Source organism: Oncorhynchus gorbuscha, linkage group LG21 (genome assembly GCF_021184085.1).
Source record: "Oncorhynchus gorbuscha isolate QuinsamMale2020 ecotype Even-year linkage group LG21, OgorEven_v1.0, whole genome shotgun sequence".
In the NCBI taxonomy this organism is placed as follows: domain Eukaryota; kingdom Metazoa; phylum Chordata; class Actinopteri; order Salmoniformes; family Salmonidae; genus Oncorhynchus; species Oncorhynchus gorbuscha.
In genome coordinates this window covers 3,076,623-3,092,758 of record NC_060193.1, presented here as the reverse complement: position 1 = coordinate 3,092,758, position 16,136 = coordinate 3,076,623, and the positions used below count along the sequence as shown (strand labels likewise).

The 16,136-nt window shown below is 47.2% G+C and overlaps 1 protein-coding gene across 1 annotated transcript in view; it reads right to left on the bottom strand.

The window, feature by feature from the left end:
* Positions 1 to 8,385, bottom strand: part of ppm1ka (protein phosphatase, Mg2+/Mn2+ dependent 1Ka) — a 19,447-nt gene extending 11,062 nt beyond the window's left edge. The window contains exons 1-3 of the mRNA XM_046319716.1: positions 8,276 to 8,385; positions 5,610 to 5,916; positions 2,000 to 2,172 (exon numbers count right to left, since the gene is read on the bottom strand). Of these exons, the coding sequence (XP_046175672.1) occupies positions 2,000 to 2,172; positions 5,610 to 5,861 (425 nt within the window). The 5' untranslated portion in view covers positions 5,862 to 5,916; positions 8,276 to 8,385. The remainder of the gene's footprint in view (positions 1 to 1,999; positions 2,173 to 5,609; positions 5,917 to 8,275) is intronic.
* Between the last annotated feature and the right edge of the window lie 7,751 nt (positions 8,386 to 16,136).

The following is a 16,136-nucleotide window of genomic DNA, read 5'->3' as shown; positions in this document are numbered from 1 at the left end:
AGAGCCCCAGTTATAGCCTGCAGTAGTCTAATAGAGGCCCAGTTATAGCCTGCAGTAGTCTAATAGAGGCCCAGTTATAGCCTGCAGTAGTCTAATAGAGGCCCAGTTATAGCCTGCAGTAGTCTAATAGAGGCCCAGTTATAGCCTGCAGTAAGTAGTCTAATAGAGGGCCAGTTATAGCCTGCAGTAAGTAGTCTAATAGAAGCCCAGTTATAGCCTGCAGTAGTCTAATATGTTGTAGCCTGCAGTAGTCTAATAGAGGCCCAGTTATAGCCTGCAGTAGTCTAATAGAGGCCCAGTTATAGCCTGCAGTAGTCTAATAGAGGCCCAGTTATAGCCTGCAGTAGTCTAATAGAGCCCCAGTTATAGCCTGCAGTAAGTAGTCTAATAGAGCCCCAGTTATAGCCTGCAGTAGTCTAATAGAGCCCCAGTTATAGCCTGCAGTAAGTAGTCTAATAGAGCCCCAGTTATAGCCTGCAGTAGTCTAATAGAGCCCCAGTTATAGCCTGCAGTAGTCTAATAGAGCCCCAGTTATAGACTGCAGTAGTCTAATAGAGCCCCAGTTATAGCCTGCAGTAGTCTAATAGAGGCCCAGTTATAGCCTGCAGTAGTCTAATAGAGCCCCAGTTATAGCCTGCAGTAGTCTAATAGAGCCCCAGTTATAGCCTGCAGTAGTCTAATAGAGCCCCAGTTATAGACTGCAGTAGTCTAATAGAGCCCCAGTTATAGCCTGCAGTAGTCTAATAGAGCCCCAGTTATAGCCTGCAGTAAGTAGTCTAATAGAGCCCCAGTTATAGCCTGCAGTAAGTAGTCTAATAGAGGGCCAGTTATAGCCTGCAGTAAGTAGTCTAATAGAGGGCCAGTTATAGCCTGCAGTAGTCTAATAGAGCCCCAGTTATAGCCTGCAGTAGTCTAATAGAGGCCCAGTTATAGCCTGCAGTAGTCTAATAGAGCCCCAGTTATAGCCTGCAGTAAGTAGTCTAATAGAGCCCCAGTTATAGCCTGCAGTAAGTAGTCTAATAGAGGGCCAGTTATAGCCTGCAGTAAGTAGTCTAATAGAAGCCCAGTTATAGCCTGCAGTAGTCTAATATGGTGTAGCCTGCAGTAGTCTAATAGAGCCCCAGTTATAGCCTGCAGTAAGTAGTCTAATAGAGCCCCAGTTATAGTCTGCAGTAAGTAGTCTAATAGAGCCCCAGTTATAGCCTGCAGTAAGTAGTCTAATAGAGCCCCAGTTATAGCCTGCAGTAAGTAGTCTAATAGAGCCCCAGTTATAGCCTGCAGTAAGTAGTCTAATAGAGCCCCAGTTATAGCCTGCAGTAAGTAGTCTAATAGAGCCCCAGTTATAGCCTGCAGTAGTCTAATAGAGCCCCAGTTATAGCCTGCAGTAAGTAGTCTAATAGAGGGCCAGTTATAGCCTGCAGTAAGTAGTCTAATAGAAGCCCAGTTATAGCCTGCAGTAGTCTAATATGTTGTAGCCTGCAGTAGTCTAATAGAGCCCCAGTTATAGCCTGCAGTAAGTAGTCTAATAGAGCCCCAGTTATAGCCTGCAGTAGTCTAATAGAGCCCCAGTTATAGTCTGCAGTAAGTAGTCTAATAGAGGGCCAGTTATAGCCTGCAGTAAGTAGTCTAATAGAGGGCCAGTTATAGCCTGCAGTAAGTAGTCTAATAGAGGGCCAGTTATAGCCTGCAGTAAGTAGTCTAATAGAAGCCCAGTTATAGCCTGCAGTAGTCTAATATGTTGTAGCCTGCAGTAGTCTAATAGAGGCCCAGTTATAGACTGCAGTAGTCTAATAGAGGCCCAGTTATAGACTGCAGTAGTCTAATAGAGGCCCAGTTATAGCCTGCAGTAAAGTCAATTTGGCATGAGGGTCTGCTATAAAAACGTATGGGAAGTGGTGTAATGGTAATGTTAACACGTGTTTCCCATGACAATAAAGCCCCTTTGAATTGAATTGAGACAGAGAGAGAGACAGGGAGGAAGAAGTAACTCAGTGAGTACCTAATGTATTTCTCCATGTAGGTGTGACAGTATTCTGAGGCGTGTGGTCCTCCGTGTCCATCGAAGACAGCCAAGTACAGGAGGCTGTCACTGAGTCGAACCACCTGTAACCTGTCTTCATTCTCCCTCCGAAGACCCAGCAGAGACGCAGTGCCCACATGGGACAAACTCACCTGAAGGGAGTGGAGAGACAGGGTTAGAGAGGAAAGAGAGAGAGACATAGAGAGAGAAACAGAGCGACAGAGAGGGAGAGGAGAGTGTGGGGGAGAGAGAGAGAGAGAGAGACAGAGAGAGAGACATAGAGAGAGAGACATAGAGAGAGACAGAGCGACAGAGAGGGAGAGGAGAGTGTGGGGGAGAGAGAGAGAGAGAGAGAGACAGAGAGAGAGACATAGAGAGAGACATAGAGAGAGAGACATAGAGAGAGACAGAGCGACAGAGAGGGAGAGGAGAGTGTGGGGGAGAGAGAGAGAGAGAGAGAGAGAGACAGAGAGAGAGAGACATAGAGAGAGAGACAGAGAGAGAGAGAGAGAGAGAGAGAGAGAGAGACAGAGAGAGAGACAGAGAGAGAGACATAGAGAGAGACAGAGCGACAGAGAGGGAGAGGAGAGTGTGGGGGAGAGAGAGAGAGAGAGAGACAGAGAGAGAGACATAGAGAGAGAGACATAGAGAGAGACAGAGCGACAGAGAGGGAGAGGAGAGTGTGGGGGAGAGAGAGAGAGAGAGAGAGAGAGACAGAGAGAGAGACATAGAGAGAGAGACATAGAGAGAGACAGAGCGACAGAGAGGGAGAGGAGAGTGTGGGGGAGAGAGAGAGAGAGAGAGAGAGAGAGAGAGAGAGAGAGAGAGAGAGAGAGACATAGAGAGAGAGACATAGAGAGAGACAGAGCGACAGAGAGGGAGAGGAGAGTGTGGGGGAGAGAGGAAAGAGAGAGAGACATAGAGAGAGAGACAGAGCGACAGAGAGGGAGAGGAGAGTGTGGGGGAGAGAGAGAGAGAGAGAGAGACAGAGAGAGAGAGAGACAGAGCGACAGAGAGGGAGAGGAGAGTGTGGGGGAGAGAGAGAGAGAGACAGAGAGAGAGACATAGAGAGAGAGAGAGAGAGAGAGAGAGAGAGAGAGAGAGAGAGAGAGAGAGAGACAGAGCGACAGAGAGGGAGAGGAGAGTGTGGGGGGGAGAGAGAGAGAGACAGAGAGAGAGACATAGAGAGAGACAGAGCGACAGAGAGGGAGAGGAGAGTGTGGGGGAGAGAGAGGGTTTTAAAGGTCCTTATTCTTTGGGAACTTAATGTTTTCTATTTATTTGTATTGTTTTCTTCTCACTATTTAATAAATCAAATCCAGTTTATTTGTCACATACACATGGTTAGCAGATGTTATTTGTCACATACACATGGTTAGCAGATGTTATTTGTCACATACACATGGTTAGCAGATGTTATTTGTCACATACACATGGTTAGCAGATGTTATTTGTCACATACACATGGTTAGCAGATGTTATTTGTCACATACACATGGTTAGCAGATGTTAATGCGAGTGTAGCGAAATGCTTGTGCTTCTAGTTCTGACCATGCAGTAATAACCAACTAGTAATCTAACCTAACAATTCCACAACTACCTTATAGACACAAGTGTAAAGGGATAAAGAATATGTACATAAAGATATATGAATGAGTGATGGTACAGAACAGCATAGGCAAGATACAGTAGATGGTATAGAATACAGCATTTACGTATGAGATTAGTAATGTAGGGTATGTAAAGTGGCTGGAGTTGAGTCAGTATGTTGGCAGCAGCCACTCAATGTTCGTGATGGCTGTTTAACAGTCTGATGGCCTTAATATAGAAGCTGTTTTTCAGTCTCTCGGTCCCAGCTTTGATGCACCTGTACTGACCTCGCCTTCTGGATGATAGCGGGGTGAACAGGCAGTGGCTCGGGTGGTTGTTGTCCTTGATGATCTTTATGGCCTTCCTGTGACATCGGGTGGTGTAGGTGTCCTGGAGGGCAGGTCGTTTGCACCCGGTGATCAGAGGCAGCTGTTGCCTCTGATTGAGAACTTAGGAGCCCTTTTCCCACCTGTGTTTTGTGTCTGCACCTTACAGAACTGTTTTGGTTTCGTTCGTTTCTCTTTGTTGCTATCAGTTATTATTTGTTGTTGGTCAGTTCTATTAATAAATCATGAACCACGATGCACTTTGGTCCACGTCTTCATGCAACGATGACCGTAACACTACCACTGTAGTGTCGTCTGTAAACTTGATGATTGAGTTGGAGGCGTGCAGTCATGGGTGAACAGGGAGTACAGGAGAGGGCCGAGAATGCACCCTTGTGGGGCCCCAGTGTTGATGATCAGTGGTATGGAGATGTTGTTACTTACCCTCACCACCTGGGGGGCGGCCCGTCAGGAAGTCCAGGACCCAGTTGCACAGGGCGAAGTCGAGACCCAGGGTCTCGAGCTTAATGACGAGTTTGGAGGGTACTATGGTGTTAAATGCTGAGCTGTAGTTGATGAACAGCATTCTTACATAGGTATTCCTCTTGTCCAGATGGGTTAGGGCAGTGTGCAGTATGGTTGAGATTGCATCGTCTGTGGACCTATTGGGGCGGTAAGCAAATTGGAGTGGGTCTAGGGTGTCAGGTAGGGTGAAGGTGATATGGTCCTTGACTAGTCTCTCAAAGCACTTCATGATGACGGAAGTGAGTGCTACGGGGCGGTAGTCATTTAGTTCAGTTACCTTAGCTTTCTTGGGAACAGGAACAATGGTGGCCCTCTTGAAGCATGTGGGAACAGCAGACTGGGATAAGGATTGATTGAATATGTCCATAAACACACCAGCCAGCTGGTCTGCGCATGCTCTGAGGACGCGGCTGGGGATGCCGTCTGGGCCTGCAGCCTTGCGAGGGTTAACACATTTAAATGTTTTACTCACATTGGCTACAGTGAAGGAGAGCCTGCAGGTTTTGGTGGCGGGCCGTGTGAGTGTTACTGTAATGTCCTCAAAGCGAGCAAAGAAGTTGTTTAGTCTGTCTGGGAGCAAGACATCCTGGTCGGCGACAGGGCTGGTTTTTCTTTTGTAGTTCGTGATTGACTGTAGACCCTGCCACACACCTCTCGTGTCTCGTGTCTGAGTCGTTGAATTGCCTCTATACTGACGCTTTGCTTGTTTGATTGCCTTGCGGAGGGAATAGCTACACTGATTGTATTCGGTCATGTTTCCGGTCACCTTGCAATGGCCAAGTCAATCACCTGACCTGAATCCAATTGAGCTGAAGACACAGTAAAGGTCTGGCAGAGCGGGGAAGACACCCAGCCTCTGGTGATGTCTATGGGTTCCAGACTTCAGGCAGTCATTGACCCGAAAAGGTTTTGCAACCAAGTTTCATTTATGATTATGTTAGTTTGTTCAATTACTTTTGAGCCCTTAAAATGGGGGGCACATATAAAAAGTGCTGTAATTCCTTCCTTCTTCCCGATTTGGATGTAAATTACATCAAATTAAAGCTGGAAGTCTGCACTTTTAAATCTATCTGGCGTACAGAGCCAGAATGATAATAACGTGGTCAAAATATTACATATTTATGGACGCGATTGTATATAACATATACCTGTGGGATCGGTTTCCTAGGAGACAGCAGAATGGGCTCCTCTATCCTATTGTCCCAGGTCCCAAAGGAGTCCCAGGTGGTCGGTCGACCGCTAGCGTCAGAGACAAACCGAGCAGTACACTTCCTCCGGACCTGGACCGCACTGGGGGAGGCTGGGGGGGACAAGGGGGACTGTGCAGTCAGAAAGGCAGTGTGGCGTCCGAACGGAGACCGACCGCAGCGTACCAGGTTGATGAACATAGTCAAAGACATGATCGCAGTTGGACTGTTTGAGATCTGGAGTAGAGGAGGGATGGAGGGTCGCTCCCTGGAGAATACAAGATGAAGATCACAGTCAGAGAGAGATGGGGGGTAGAGGGAGAGAGAGGGAGAGAGAGGGGAGGGTAGAGGGAGAGAGAGGGGGGGTAGAGGGAGAGAGAGGGAGAGAGAGGGGAGGGTAGAGGGAGAGAGAGGGGAGGGTAGAGGGAGAGAGAGGGAGAGAGAGAGGGGAGGGTAGAGGGAGAGAGAGGGGTAGAGGGAGGGGAGGGTAGAGGGAGAGAGAGGGGTAGAGGGAGAGAGAGGGGAGAGAGAGGGGAGGGTAGAGGGAGAGAGAGGGGAAGAGGGAGAGAGAGGGGAGGGTAGAGGGAGAGAGAGGGGTAGAGGGAGAGAGAGGGGTAGAGGGAGAGAGAGGGGTAGAGGGAGAGAGAGGGGAGGGTAGAGGGAGAGAGAGGGGAGGTAGAGGGAGGGGAGAGAGAGGGAGAGGGAGCGAGGGGAGGGTAGAGGGAGAGAGAGGGAGCGAGGGGGAGGGTAGAGGGAGAGAGAGGGGAGGGAAGAGGGAGAGAGAGGGGGAGTGAGGGAGAGTAGAGGGAGAGAGAGGGAGCGAGGGGAGGGTAGAGGGAGAGAGAGGGAGCGAGGGGAGGGTAGAGGGAGAGAGAGGGAAGGGAAGAGGGAGAGAGAGGGAGCGAGGGGAGAGTAGAGGGAGAGAGAGGGAGCGAGGGGAGGGTAGAGGGAGAGAGAGGGAGCGAAGGGAGGGTAGAGGGAGAGAGAGGGGAGGGTAGAGGGGAGAGAGGGAGAGAGACAGAGGGAGGGAGAGGAGGGAGAGAGGGGAGGGTAGGGGAGAGAGAGGGGAGGGTAGAGGGAGAGAGGGAGAGAGACGGAGGGTAGAGGGAGAGAGAGGGAGAGAGGGGAGGGTAGAGGGAGAGAGGGAGAGAGACGGAGGGTAGAGGGGAGAGAGAGGGAGAGAGGGGAGGGTAGAGGGAGAGAGGGAGAGAGATGGAGGGTAGAGGGAGAGAGCAAGTGAGCGAGAGAGAGATGTGCATGGCAGTGAAACATGGGGCCCACTTTTACAGTCCAAATATACATCATAACTACGGTATGTGGACACCCATTCAAATGAGTAGATTTGCCTATTTCAGCCACACCCGTTGCTGACAGGTGTATAAAATCGAGCACACAGCCATGCAATCTCCATAGACAAACATTGGCAGTAGAATGGCCTTTACTGAAGAGCTCAGTGACTTTACAGTCCAAATATACATCATAACTACGGTATGTGGACACCCATTCAAATGAGTAGATTTGCCTATTTAAGCCACACCCGTTGCTGACAGGTGTATAAAATCGAACGTAGAATGGCCTTTACTGAAGAGCTCAGTCACGTCATGGGATGAAACCTTTCCAACAAGTCAGTTCCTCACATTTCTGCCCTGCTGGAGCTGTAAATGCTGTTATTGTAAAGTCCAGTGGGCACACGATCACCAACACTGGACAATTTGAGGAGTGTAAAAATCCCTTTAGTGTTATTTGCTAGCTTGCTGGCTACAGAGGTTAGATGGCTAGTTAGCTACTGCTGTCAGTTGTGTAATTATCATATATTCCACCGTTTGTAGAATGCATACCGGCATTTGAATATAGCGCAGGAAAGGGGATTCCGGACACACTGTGGACAAACCTGGGTTTATACGCGCGCGGATATCGACTCTGCCGTTTGAGCGTGCTTTTGCGGCACAGCGGAGAGAGCGCTGGACTTAGGGCTTTAGAAGGTCGAGGTTTCGAGACCTGCTTCCCTACCTGTTTCATGACACTGGTTTCAGAAGTGGGATCGGACCTTGCATCCACGACAGTGCGTGTGCTTGTCCGGTGAGCGTGTTCCTAGCGCGACGACGCGCTCTTTGAAAGAGGGGTGTAATGACTCTGGATTTATTAACACGGTTATCGACTCTGCCGCTTGAGCGGCACAGTGCGCTGGGCTTCGGGCTAGAAAGTCGTGGGTTCGAGACCTGCTCCATGCCTTCATTACAATACTAAAACTCCCTGAACTGTAAAGTCTAGACACAGCCAGAGGCTGTAACAAAACAACTAGTGTGAAAATGTAAAACAAGTGTCATGTACGGCACAAATAGCACGAGAGATGCCATGATAACAATAACCAGGGTTATTCTATTTTCATTTTTTTTGTTAAAGACCACTAGAGAATACTCTGGCATCTAATGTTATTTGTTGTGTTTTATATATGCAGGGTTGTAATTTAGTTGTATGAGGTCAACTACTCAAAGAAAAACACAACTATCATCAGAAACTGTAGAATAGAAGAAACAGTCAGGTAGACTAGATAATTAATTCTACCTCATAATAAATAATCGGAATAGTAGTCAGAAACGGGGGAAAAAACTGACATTTCAACTCACGTTTGCAGTTCTTATGTATGGTAGCTTAATGGGCCTTCCCGACGACGTGCAGGTGAAAATTGTTCCCAGCTCTGAACCGGTCTTGAGGGGCTTTGCTCAATGCATTTTAAACGGTGCTCTGACGCACCAATCATCATTCAAACAACACAAATACACGCGGCCAATGGGGTACAGGGGTGTGTGTGGTTTTGGCCGTGTGCCAGGTCTATTTGCGCCATATAGTATCTCTCACTCTTGCCCCCCCCTACCCTTGCTCACCCCCCCTCCTCCCAACCACCCTCTCTCTCTCTCTCTCTCTCTCTCTCTCTCTCTCTCTCTCTCTCTCTCTCTCTCTCTCTCTCTCTCTCTCTCTCTCTCTCTCTCTCTCTCTCTCTCTCTCTCTCTCTCTCTCTCTCTCTCTCTCTCTCTCTCTCTCTCTCTCTCTCTCTCTCTCTCTCTCTCTCTCTCTCTCTCTCTCTCTCTCTGTCTCTGTCTCTCTCTCTCTCTCTGTCTCTCTCTCTCATCTCTCTGTCTCTCTCTCTCTCTCTGTCTCTCTCTCTGTCTCTGTCTCTCTCTCATCTCTCTCTCTCTCTCTCGCTCTCTCTCTCTCTCTCTCTCTCTCTCTCTCTCTCTCTCTGTCTCTCTCTGTCTCTCTCTCTGTCTCTCTCTCTCTCTGTCTCTCTCTCTCTCTCTCTGTCTCTCTCTCATCTCTCTGTCTCTGTCTCTCTCTCATCTCTCTGTCTCTGTCTCTGTCTCTCTCGCTCTCTCTCTGTCTCTCTCGCTCTCTCTCTGTCTCTCTCTCGCTCTCTCGCTCTCTCTGTCTCTCTCTCTTCTCTCTCGCTCTCTCTGTCTCTCTCTTCTCTCTCTCTCTCTCTCTGTCTCTCTGTCTCTCTCTCTCTCTCTCTCTCTCTCTCTCTCTCTCTCTCTCTCTCTCTCTCTCTCTCTCTCTCTCTCTCTCTTGCTCTCTTTCTCTCTCGCTCTCTCAATTTAATTAAAATCAAATGGCTTTATTGGGAAACGTGTTAACATTGCCAAAACACGTGAAATAGATAATAAACAAAAGTGAAATAAACAATTAAATTAAGAGTAAACATTACGGAACGGAACGGAACGGAACGGAACGGAATGGAATGGAATGGAATGGAATGGAACGGAATGGAATGGAACAGAATGGAACGGAATGGAACGGAATGGAACGGAATGGAACGGAATGGAATGGAATGGAATGGAACGGAATGGAATGGAACGGAATGGAAGGAATGGAATGGAACAGAATGGAATGGAATGGAACGGAATGGAACGGAATGGAAGGAATGGAATGGAACAGAATGGAATGGAATGGAACAGAATGGAATGGAATGGAACGGAACGGAATGGAATGGAATGGAACAGAATGGAACAGAATGGAACAGAATGGAATGGAATGGAACGGAACGGAATGGAACAGAATGGAACAGAATGGAATGGAATGGTATCAAACACATAAAACCTCACAGAAGTTCCAAAAGAGTAAAGACATTTCAAATGTCATGTTATATATACAGTGTTGTAATGATGTGCCGATAGTTAAAGTACAAAAGGGAGCATAAATACTGTAAACATAAATATTGTTTGTATTTACAATGGTGTTTGTTCTTCACTGGTTGCCCTTTTCTGGTGGCAACAGGTCACACATCTTGCTGCTGTGATGGAACACTGTGGTATTTCACCCAGTAGATATGGGAGTTTATCAAAATCTGGTTTGTTTTCTAATTCTTTGTGGATCTGTGTAATCTGAGGGAAATATGTGTCTCTAATATGGTCATGCATTTGGCAGGAGGTTAGGAAGTGCAGCTCAGTTTCCACATTCTGTGGGCAGTGAGCACACAGCCTGTCTTCTCTCGAGAGCCAGGTCTGCCTACGGCAGCCTTTCTCAATAGCAAGGCTATGCTCACTGAGTCTGTACATAGTCAAAACATTCAACATTTGGGTCAGTCATAGTGGTCAGGTATTCTGCTACTGTGTACTCTCTGTTTAAGGCCAAATAGTATTCTAGTTTGCTCTGATATTTTTGTACATTTTTGTGTTTTTTTTTGTAATAATCTTTTTGTTTTCTCGTGATTTGGTTGGGTCTAATTGTGTTGCTGTCCTGGGGCTCTGTGGGGTCTGTTTGTGAACAGAGCCCCAGGACCAGCTTGCTGTGGGGACTCTTCTCTAGGTTATTCTCTCTGTCTGGGATGGCTTTGTTATGGAAGGTTTGGGAATCGCTTTTAGGTGGTTGTAGAATTTAATGGCTCTTTTCTGGATTTTGATAATTAGTGGGTATCGGCCTAATTCTTCTCTGCAAGCATTATTTGGTGTTTTATGTTGTACACGGAGGATATTTTTGCAGAATTCTGCGTGCAGAGTCTCAATTTGGTGTTTGTCCCATTTGATGAAGTCTTGGTTGGTGAGTGGACCCCAGACCTCACAACCATAAAGGGCAATGGGCTCTATGACTGATTCAAGTATTTTTAGCCAGATCCTAATTGGTATGTTGAATTTTATGTTTCTTTTGATGGCATAGAAGGCCCTTCTTGCCTTGTCGCTCAGCTCATTCACAGCTTTGTGGAAGTTATACCTGTGGCGCTGAAGTTTAGGCCGAGGTATGTATAGTTTTTTGCGTGCTCCAGGACAACGTTGTCATGACGACTTGAACGCTCTCTCTCTCTCTCAATTCAATTTAAGGGCTTTATTGGGAAACATACGTTATCATTGCCAAAGCAATTGAAATTCTCTTTTTCCTCTCTAACCCCGTCGTTCCCTTCAGGTGAGTTTGTTGCCAACGGTGTTTCCATCATCAAGTACTTTATGTGGTTAGAGCGTTGGGCCGTTAGTAAGTTAGTGGTAACCGTTAGGTTGGAGCGTTGGGCCGTTAGTAAGTTAGTGGTAACCGTTAGGTTGGAGCGTTGGGCCGTTAGTAAGTTAGTGGTAACCGTTAGGTTGGAGCGTTGGGCCGTTAGTAAGTTAGTGGTAACCGTTAGGTTGGAGCGTTGGGCCGTTAGTAAGTTAGTGGTAACCGTTAGGTTGGAGCGTTGGGCCGTTAGTAAGTTAGTGGTAACCGTTAGGTTGGAGCGTTGGGCCGTTAGTAAGTTAGTGGTAACCGTTAGGTTGGATGGAATCCCCGAGCTGACAAGGTCCAAAAAATATGTTGTTCTACCCTGAGCAAGGCAGTTAACCCACTGTTCCCCTGAACAAGGCAGTTAACCCACTGTTCCCCTGAACGAGGCAGTTAACCCACTGTCCCCCTGAACAAGGCAGTTAACCCACTGTCCCCCTGAACAAGGCAGTTAACCCACTGTCCCCCTGAACAAGGCAGTTAACCCACTGTTCCCCTGAACGAGGCAGTTGACCCACTGTCCCCCTGAACAAGGCAGTTAACCCACTGTTCCCCTGAACAAGGCAGTTAACCCACTGTTCCCCTGAACAAGGCAGTTAACCCACTGTTCCCCTGAACGAGGCAGTTGACCCACTGTCCCCCTGAACAAGGCAGTTAACCCACTGTTCCCCTGAACGAGGCAGTTAACCCACTGTCCCCCTGAACAAGGCAGTTAAACCACTGTTCCCCTGAACGAGGCAGTTAACCCACTGTTCCCCTGAACAAGGCAGTTAACCCACTGTTCCCCTGAACAAGGCAGTTAACCCACTGTTCCCCTGAACAAGGCAGTTAACCCACTGTTCCCCTGAACAAGGCAGTTAACCCCACTGTCCCCCTGAACAAGGCAGTTAACCCACTGTTCCCCTGAACGAGGCAGTTAACCCACTGTTCCCCTGAACGAGGCTGTTAACCCACTGTTCCCCTGAACAAGGCAGTTAACCCACTGTTCCCCTGAACAAGGCAGTTAACCCACTGTCCCCCTGAACAAGGCAGTTAACCCACTGTTCCCCTGAACGAGGCAGTTAACCCACTGTTCCCCTGAACGAGGCTGTTAACCCACTGTTCCCCTGAACGAGGCAGTTAACCCACTGTTCCCCTGAACGAGGCAGTTAACCCACTGTTCCCCTGAACGAGGCAGTTAACCCACTGTTCCCCTGAACGAGGCAGTTAACCCACTGTTCCCCTGAACGAGGCAGTTAACCCACTGTTCCCCTGAACGAGGCAGTTAAACCACTGTTCCCCTGAACGAGGCAGTTAACCCACTGTTCCCCTGAACGAGGCAGTTAACCCACTGTTCCCCTGAATGAGGTAGTTAACCCACTGTTCCCCTGAACGAGGCAGTTAACCCACTGTTCCCCTGAGCAAGGCAGTTAACCCACTGTCCCCCTGAACAAGGCAGTTAACCCACTGTTCCCCTGAACGAGGCAGTTAACCCACTGTCCCCCTGAACGAGGCAGTTAACCCACTGTTCCCCTGAACGAGGCAGTTAACCCACTGTTCCCCTGAACAAGGCAGTTAACCCACTGTTCCCCTGAGAAAGGCAGTTAACCCACTGTTCCCCTGAACAAGGCAGTTAACCCACTGTTCCCCTGAACGAGGCAGTTAACCCACTGTTCCCCTGAACGAGGCAGTTAACCCACTGTTCCCTGAACGAGGCAGTTAACCCACTGTTCCCTGAACAAGGCAGTTAACCCACTGTTCCCCTGAACAAGGCAGTTAACCCACTGTTCCCCTGAACAAGGCAGTTAACCCACTGTTCCCCTGAACAAGGCAGTTAACCCACTGTTCCCCTGAACAAGGCAGTTAACCCACTGTTCCCCTGAACGAGGCAGTTAACCCACTGTTCCCCTGAACAAGGCAGTTAACCCACTGTTCCCCTGAACAAGGCAGTTAACCCACTGTTCCCCTGAGCAAGGCAGTTAACCCACTGTTCCCCTGAACAAGGCAGTTAACCCACTGTTCCCCTGAACAAGGCAGTTAACCCACTGTTCCCCCGGCGCCGAAGACGTGGATGTTGATTAATGCAGCCCCCCGCACCGCTCTGATTCAGAGGGGTTAAATGTGGAAAACACACTGCAGTTGAAGGCATTTAGTTGTACAACTGACTAGGTATCCCGCCTTTACCCTTCCCTATGTTTTCTAATGGACTCAATGTAATGGAATGGAATGGAACGGAACGGAATGGAATGAAACGGAATGGAATGGAATGGAATGGAACGGAACGGAATGGAACGGAACGGAATGGAATGGAACGGAATGGAATGGAATGGAACGGAATGGAATGGAATGGAACGGAATGGAATGGAACGGAATGGAACGGAATTGAATGGAACGGAATGGAATGGAATGGAATGGAATGGAACGGAACAGAACGGAATGGAATGGAATGGAATGGAACGGAATGGAATGGAATGGAATGGAACGGAATGGAATGGAACGGAATGGAATGGAACGGAACAGAATGGAATGGAATGGAATGGAATGGAATGGAATGGAACGGAATGGAATGGAACGGAATGGAACGGAATGGAATGGAACGGAATGGAATGGAACGGAACAGAACGGAACGGAATGGAACGGAATGGAATGGAACGGAACGGAATGGAACGGAATGGAACGGAATGGAATGGAACGGAACGGAATGGAATGGAATGGAACGGAACGGAATGGAATGGAATGGAACGGAACGGAATGGAACGGAATGGAACGGAATGGAATGGGAATGGAACGGAACGGAATGGAATGGAACGGAATCAAACACATAAAACCTATGGAAACGTGTGTGACTCTGTTCCATTTATTCCATTCCAGCCATTACAATGAGCCCGTCCTCCTACAGCTCCTCCCACCAGCCTCCTCTGGTGTGTTACCCCTTTAACTGTAGCACTGTCTGTCTCTGTGAGAATTATAATGAGAACAGTATCACTCCTCAACAGCTTCTACCCCCAAGCCATTAGACTTCTGAACCATTCATAAAAATCGCCCCCCCCCCCTCCCCTTGTACACTGCTGTTACTCGCTGTTTGTTTGTTACCTATGCATAGACACTTCGCCCCCACCTACACACTGACTTGGTACAGGTGCCCCCTGTGTATTTTATATATGTCTCTGTACACTAGAGGGAGACACATCCTCTTATCAGCATGTCCATGGAATGAAGGTATTAGATATTTCATGTGTAATGAGCATTTTAAACGTTAACGTGATACTGCAAAACATTTCCCCCCACAGTAACAATAAGGTCTAATCAGACTGACTGGGATAGAAGGGAGATGATTCCTCTGGCTATACTGATTCCTTATAGACTGTTTCCTCATACACTGATTCCTCTGGCCCTACTGATTCCTCATAGAATGATTCCTCATACACTGATTCCTCTGGCCCTACTGATTCCTCATAGAATGATTCCTCTGGCTATACTGATTCCTTATAGAATGTCTCATCTGGCTATACTGATTCCTTATAGAATGATTCCTCTGGCCCTACTGATTCCTCATAGAATGATTCCTCTGGCTATACTGATTCCTTATAGAATGATTCCTCTTGCTATACTGATTCCTCATAGAATGATTCCTCTGGCCCTACTGATTCCTTATAGAATGATTCCTCTGGCTATACTGATTCCTCTGGCTATACTGATTCCTCATAGAATGATTCCTCTGGCTATACTGATTCCTCATAGAATGATTCATCTGGCTATACTGATTCCTCATAGAATGATTCCTCTGGCTATACTGATTCCTCATAGAATGATTCCTCTGGCTATACTGATTCCTCATAGAATGATTCCTCTGGCTATACTGATTCCTCATAGAATGATTCCTCTGGCTATACTGATTCCTCATAGAATGATTCCTCTGGCTATACTGATTCCTCATAGAATGATTCCTCTGGCTATACTGATTCCTCTGGCTATACTGATTCCTCATAGAATGATTCCTCTGGCTATACTGATTCCTCTGGCTATACTGATTCATCTGGCTATACTGATTCCTCATAGAATGATTCATCTGGCTATACTGATTCCTCATAGAATGATTCCTCTGGCTATACTGATTCCTCATAGAATGATTCCTCTGGCTATACTGATTCATCTGGCTATACTGAATGATTCCTCTGGCTATATGATTCATCTGGCTATACTGATTCCTCATAGAATGATTCCTCTGGCTATACTGATTCCTCTAGAATGATTCATCTGGCTATACTGACTAGACTTCTCTCTGGCTATACTGATTCATCTGGCTATACTGATTCCTTATAGACTGTCTCATCTGGCTATACTGATTCCTTATAGACTGTCTCATCTGGCTATACTGATTCCTTATAGACTGTCTCATCTGGCTATACTGATTCCTTATAGACTGTCTCATCTGGCTATACTGATTCCTTATAGACTGTCTCATCTGGCTATACTGATTCCTTATAGACTGTCTCATCTGGCTATACTGATTCCTTATAGACTGTCTCATCTGGCTATACTGATTCCTTATAGACTGTCTCATCTGGCTATACTGATTCCTTATAGACTGTCTCATCTGGCTATACTGATTCCTTATAGACTGTCTCATCTGGCTATACTGATTCCTTATAGAATGTCTCATCTGGCTATACTGATTCCTTATAGAATGATTCCTCTTGCTATACTGATTCCTCATAGAATGATTCCTCTGGCCCTACTGATTCCTTATAGAATGATTCCTCTGGCTATACTGATTCCTCTGGCTATACTGATTCCTCATAGAATGATTCCTCTGGCTATACTGATTCCTCATAGAATGATTCATCTGGCTATACTGATTACTCATAGAATGATTCCTCTGGCTATACTGATTCCTCATAGAATGATTCCTCTGGCTATACTGATTCCTCATAGAATGATTCCTCTGGCTATACTGATTCCTCATAGAATGATTCCTCTGGCTATACTGATTCCTCATAGAATGATTCCTCTGGCTATACTGATTCCTCTGGCTATACTGATTCC